The sequence below is a fragment of the Lipotes vexillifer genome, unplaced genomic scaffold (assembly GCF_000442215.2).
Source record: "Lipotes vexillifer unplaced genomic scaffold, Lipotes_vexillifer_v1.1 scaffold496, whole genome shotgun sequence".
In the NCBI taxonomy this organism is placed as follows: domain Eukaryota; kingdom Metazoa; phylum Chordata; class Mammalia; order Artiodactyla; family Lipotidae; genus Lipotes; species Lipotes vexillifer.
Genome location: NW_006786690.1, coordinates 642,590 through 648,958, shown reverse-complemented (window position 1 = coordinate 648,958; position 6,369 = coordinate 642,590). Strand labels below are relative to the sequence as shown.

Sequence of the window (6,369 nt, the reverse complement as noted above, 5' to 3'; positions counted from 1 at the left end):
AGTCCCATCACCCCACAGTCTATCCGCGTTCCCTTTCCGCTCCCCCTACATATCCCCCTCAACCTCCCGTGGACTTCCAGGCTCTCGTACCAGCGCCCCCGAAACCCCCGGCCCCTAGAGGGCGCCGCGTCAAGGACAGCGCGGGCCGACTCAGGAGGGGGCGGGGCCGCAGCCACGGTCGCTTTTTATGAATGGGGGAGCGGGCGGCACGAGGCCTCATTACTATGCCGAGCGGCGCGCGCTGCGCCCCAGCGCGGCTCACCCATTGGCCAGGCGGGCCGCTGACGTCACCAAACCGGTGGCCGGGGGCGGGGAGGGGTGACTCACGTCGCTTCTCCCGCGGCCGTGGGGGCTTCTCGGGGTCCGCATACACCCTGCGCAGCCTGGACCCGAGCGGAGCCTCCCCGGGGCCCGGCCGCGCCCGGTCCCGAGAGGTGAGTAGCGGGCCCCGCCGCGGACACCAGGCGTCCGGGAGGGCACTCAGGATTCTGGGGCGCTGGGCAAGCGGTAAGGCTCGCAGCGGCTGACTGGGGTCGGAGGTCGAGACCAGGAACCCTGAGTCTGGGCTAGCAGGAGGGGAGCCAGTGTCTGAGTGCTGAGAGCCGTCAGCTGGGTAGCCCGGCGCGGGGTGAGCCCTCCTGCAGGGACCCGAGGCCCTGAAGGGACTGATGGTCGTCTGAGTTTGGTCCGGCAGGAGGCGTCTGGGTCAAGGACCCAGGCGTCCGAGCAGGAGAAGGTGTCTGACTTAGGAATACAGACCTCCGGGCAGGAGGCGGAGTCAGGCCCAAGATCCAGGTGTCCGGGCAGAGGGAGGGGTCTGACTCAGGGATCCACGCTTCCAGCAGGGGGTGTCTGTTCCAAAGACCCAGAGGTTCAGGCAGAAAGAGGGGTCTGGCTGGGGACAGAAGTCTAGGTGGGTGTATGTTGGGGGAGGCCGAGTTCCCAGGTGTTGTTACCCCAGGAGTGCAGGGTGGGGGCTGGCGGGAGCTTCACGAGCATTCTCTGGGGGCGGAGTCTGGGTTTGGCAGTACTGAGAATCGTGAGGGGTCTGGTGAGCCTCAGAAGCTGAGCGTCATCCTCCCTGGTGGGGAGGGAGCAGAGCTGCTCTCAGTTTTAAGATGTTTTTCCCTCCCCCAGTCCTGGGCCTCTCCTAGCTTCTCCTGGATCCAATGGGCCTCCATCCACTCATGGTAGTCCTTCATCTTGCCCTCCTCTGGTCACACATGTAGGAGAAAGAGACCTGCAGGACTCAGGGAGTTGGAAGGGAGAATGAAGAGACCCAGGACAGGGATCCCTAGGAAAAGAGACTCCTGCTAGCCCGACGGCATAGGGGAGGTTAAAGGTACCCTGGAAGGAGCTTCAGGGCAGGAGTGGGGGCGGCAAGGCATTGGGACTCAGCCAGGTATCCTGAGGTGAGACTCCCACTGTTTCCAGACCCCTCCACTCAGCACCCAGCCCTGCCAGCTTCTCACAGGGCCTTTCTCCTACAGGTACCATGATGTGGGGTGCAGGCAGCCCCCTGGCCTGGCTCTCTGCTGGCCCAGGAAACATGAACATGAGCAGCGTGGGCTCAACAGAGGGGCCCACAGGCCCAGCCATGCCACTGCCCTCACCTAGGGCCTGGGACGTAGTGCTGTGCATCTCAGGTACCCTAGTGTCCTGTGAGAACGCGCTGGTGGTGGCCATCATCGTGGGCACTCCTGCCTTCCACGCCCCCATGTTCCTGCTGGTGGGCAGCCTGGCTGTGGCAGACCTGCTGGCAGGCCTGGGTCTGGTCATGCACTTTGCTGCTGTCTTCTGCATTGGCTCGGCAGAGATGAGCCTGGTGCTGGTCGGCATGCTGGCCATGGCCTTTACTGCCAGCATTGGCAGCCTACTGGCCATCACTGTTGATCGCTACCTTTCTCTGTACAATGCCCTCACCTACTACTCAGAGACGACAGTGACGCGGACCTATGTGATGCTGGCCCTAGTGTGGGGATGCGCATTGGGCCTGGGGCTGCTGCCTGTGCTGGCCTGGAACTGCCTGGATGCCCGGGCCACGTGTGGCGTGGTATATCCACTCTCCAAGAACCATCTGGTGGTCCTGGCCGTTGCTTTCTTCATGGTGTTTGGCATCATGCTGCAGCTCTATGCCCAGATCTGTCGCATCGTCTGCCGCCATGCCCAGCAGATTGCCCTCCAGCGGCACCTGCTGCCTGCCTCCCACTACGTGGCCACCCGAAAGGGCATTGCCACCTTGGCCGTGGTGCTTGGCGCCTTTGCCGCCTGCTGGCTGCCCTTCACCGTCTACTGCCTGTTGGGCGATGCCCACTCCCCACCCCTGTACACCTATCTCACCCTGCTCCCTGCCACCTACAACTCCATGATCAACCCCATCATCTATGCCTTCCGCAACCAGGATGTGCAGAAGGTGCTGTGGGCTGTCTGCTGCTGCTGTTCCTCTTCCAAGATCCCCTTCCGATCCCGTTCCCCCAGTGATGTCTAGTCGCATCCTGGTGACCCTTCAGCCCTGATCACTACAGAATTCCAGAGTGTTAGGTCCTCCAGGGCTTTGTTCCAACCCTCCAGCTCTGCACCCCAAGACCCAGCTGGTTCTGGAGTTCTAGGACTTTGGGTGTTTCACAGGATTCTGTTCAGATCCCTGCAGGGCCCAGCTGGCTCCATGGTTCTAGAATGTTCAGGTGGTCAGGGTTCCACTCAGAAATGTCGCACAGCCCAGCTGGCTTGGAGTTCCAGTATGCTGCTGGGTGTTTTACAGTGCCATTCCAAGTCCCTGATCTTCCCCCTCCCTTGACCTTGACCATGTCGCTTTACTTTTGAGTTTCTGAACTAAAGAGTCAGAGAGGTTAGTTACTCCGTTGATAGATAAGACAAAGATTTATCTGTATATATGTGCACATACAAAGAGAGTATCTATTATTATTTATTTATTTATGAATTTATTTATGGGTGTTAACGGGAAAAGAAGAGACCCACACCTTGAAATTCAGGCCATACCAGGGTACTCCCAGTCCCCAACACCCTCATTTCTGACCTCAGTTCCTAGAGGGGGGAAAGGGAGAGAGAGAAACCACGTATTTTGTTATTATTTTTGCTTGTTTTTTATCAAAGAGATCATAGAAACCAGAGCCTTCTCCCAGGGCCCGCCACCCTCGGGTTTGCAGGGGGAACACACCAGCCTCTGGTTTTTTATTTTTTTAAGAAACCATCACCTGAGAAACCGAGAATTCCTCTGCGCTGGGGGCCGGCTGCCCTCTGGTGGCCGTTTTTGTGAAACTGCAGCCCGGCCGGCAGCCGGGACCAGGCCAAGCAACCCCAGCTCCACTCCAGCCTGGTGTCCAGCGCCACAGCCAGAGCCTGGCGGCCAGGCCTCACCCTGCGGTGCCCTAGAGGAGGCAGGGTGCGAGCCAACACCAGACCCCTCTGCCAACTGGGGTATGGTCCCCAGTGCAATCCCTATTCCTGTCCCTGACCCAACCCTCAATAAAAAATGATTTTGTGATAAATTTGTCTGTGTGTGTGGAGGGGGTGGAGTGGGGCCTGATGGGGGACAGCCTGGAATGGGAGGATTATGCCAGGCCTGGGGGCCTGTGGGGTATGTGAGGAGCTGGAGACCCAGGTGGAATGTGGCCGGCAGGTGACACCTCCCACCCCAGGATGCCAATCTGATGGGTCCCCCTGCTCAGACACAGGCACCGCCAGGCAAGAACCCCACCTCTCCCTGGGGACTGGAACCCCTGTTGCTAGACCCTTTTGGGGTTGAAGATGCCTACATCCTGCCCACATGAGCTTTAGCTTGGGCTTTGGCATGAAGTATATACTCAAAGCATGTAGGTATTCTTAACAACAGCCCTTCCCAGTCATGGGTGTTTGCCGTGTGCTAGGCACTGCACTAAGTGTACTACACCCATTACCACATTTATGCCTAACAAGCATCCCATGGCACAGGTAATAATAACTTCTCCATTTTAAGGATGAGGAAACAGGCCGAGGGAGATTCAGTGACCAGCTCAAGGTCATACAGCTAGGAAATGATAGAGCCAGAATTCAAACCAGGAACACTTGTTTCCAGAACCTGTGCACTGTCTACTGGCCAATGCCCCCCCATCTCCTTCCTTCCCAACCCTAGGGCTTACGACATTCTGGACTCAGATTTATATTGGGGTTCATTCTCACAGTCAGCTGCCACATTTTGGGAGGTTGGGGTCTGTTCATTCAGGAGCTGAAAGAGCTTTTTTGCTATGCAAAGGTGAGTGATGGTAAGTGTGTGCGTGTGCCCTTGTGTGCATTTGAGGATGTAAGTGTTCAGAACCCTGAATTTCGGTGTTTTGGAACCAGAAAGGACATGTTCACCAGGCAAGGGCAGGAGCAGGTTTGGGGTGTGGCTAAAGAGGAAGCTCTGACTACCCAAACCCCCCATCTTCCTGGGTGGGCAAAGCCTGGAGGTGGGGCCCTCAGAGCATCTCCACTGTACAGATGGGGAGACTGAGGCCCGAAGAACAGCCACTTGCTCAAACTCACACAGTTGTGCCAGGCTAGGACTCGGGTCTTTCTCCATTTCCCTGGCCAGAGATTTCTGCCTGGTGTTCAAGACCCCTCCCCAGTAGTAGCCACAGGAATCCAAGGGGAGTGGACACGCCAACAGGGGCTGGGTCAGAGCTGGTGGAGGGTGGCCCTGGGCCTAGGTACACATAGCTCCAGTCCAGGCACAAAGTGGGGAGGGTCCACCAGATCTGGCTGAGGCTTATCTCTCTCCCCACCTTCCTGAAAGGTCCCCGGGAAAAGACCCCCACTCAGAAATCACCTGTTCTATGCCAAACATCACACACAACATCACCATGGTCCACTGGGTGGTACTATTGCTCTCCCCACTTCACAGAAGAGAAAGTTGAGGCTCTGAGAGTAACGGGTTTTCATTTATTCACTGCTGTCCTTGTGGACAGCTTAAATTCTAGCCAGGGGAGACAGGTAATAAAGAGATAAGCTAAAACATGGTAATGTCAGAGAGTGATGCGTCCTCAGAGAAAAACAGAGAAGGGGCACAGGGAGCACGTGTAATCTCTAAAAGAGGGTGCCCCCAAAAGGCCTTCCTGAAGGTGACTTTTGATTTGCCTAAAGTCCCGTAGTAAAAGGGTTGAGCTGAGATTTGAACCCGGGTCCATTTGACTCCAAATCTGTTTCTTTCCTAGGTGAGGGAAGGGGTTTCAGGAGCAGCTCAGAAACAGCAAGCAAGGAAACCAGGGCAGGGAGCTCTGTCCCCAGGTTAGGGAAAATTTGGGGCTCTCCGGGCAACCCCTAGACCTTTGCGAGGGGCGGTGTAGGAACAGGCCTCCTTGCTGCCTCCACCTCACTCCCAAGGAGCACCCACCAAGGACCAGAAGGAGAGGGGCCAGGTGCCTCTCCTGCCCTGGATGGGCTTGGCCCTTTGCTTCCCCATCCTAGCTTCTGGCTCCAGGGCCCAGCAGGGCCGAATGCTGGCCAGCCTCATGTCTGCAAGGGCCTGTGATGGACCCTCATGCTGTGAGTCCTCCTCTGTCTGGGTGTGGCTGTGTGGTGGATCTGAGACATTGCTGGGAGCCTGTATCTGCGGTCTCTGCCTTGGGTCCTGGGCCCACCCTGAGGGTGTCTGAATCTGTCCCTGGGTTGGGGCCTCTGTGCGTGGTGGGGCTAGCTGGCTTCTCCCTGCTCCCGGGATTCTTCAGATACACCTCAGGTCTTCCCTGTGCTTCCCGCTCTGTGTTTCCTCCAGGAAGCCTCCTTGGCTAAGCCCTCCTGTGGCTGTAAAGATGCGGTTTATACAACACACCTTGCTACGCTTCTCCTTAGTAAATATTTATAGAGAAGTCTTGCCTTCCTCGTTGGAATGGGGCCCCCTAAAGGCTGTGTCCCCTCTCCAACTGAGGGTCCCTGAGAGAAGGGACATGTCTGCCCCCTCAAACTGAAGCCTCTATGTCTCTTTCAGCCTCAGACTCATCTGGTGCTCGGCCTGGGGCTGCTCAGCACCACATGCCTGTGTGTGTGCGCGTGCGTGCCTGTGTGTGTGTTTTTGGGGGGGGGAGTAGTCAAGCCTTCCAGCCTCTCTGCCTTTGCCAGTTGTCCAACCCCATGCCTGACCCCACCCAGTTGCAGAGGCCTGGGAGGGTGAGCTGGGCAGTGGGGGCTCCCTGGCTTGGGGGAGGCAAAGGCTGGGGCTCAGAACCCTGCCTCTGCCAGGGTAGGCCTTGGGGTGGGGTGGGGCCCACCTCTCCTCCCCTCCTTCCCAGGCCGTGTGTAGAGGAGGGGGGCAGCCCCCGCCAGGGCCATGACCGCTCTCCCTGCAATAAGTGAGGAGACAGCAGCTATTAATATAAGATGAGTTCACGGGCT

The 6,369-nt window shown here is 57.8% G+C and overlaps 1 protein-coding gene across 1 annotated transcript; it reads left to right on the top strand.

Moving 5' to 3' along the window:
• Nucleotides 1–346: 346 nt before the first annotated feature.
• GPR3 (G protein-coupled receptor 3) lies at nt 347–3,509 on the top strand. Its single transcript, XM_007459089.1, has 2 exons — nt 347–434; nt 1,491–3,509. The coding sequence occupies exon 2, from the start codon at nt 1,496–1,498 to the stop codon at nt 2,486–2,488; it is 993 nt and encodes a 330-aa protein (XP_007459151.1). The 5' UTR covers nt 347–434; nt 1,491–1,495; the 3' UTR covers nt 2,489–3,509.
• Nucleotides 3,510–6,369: the final 2,860 nt, after the last annotated feature.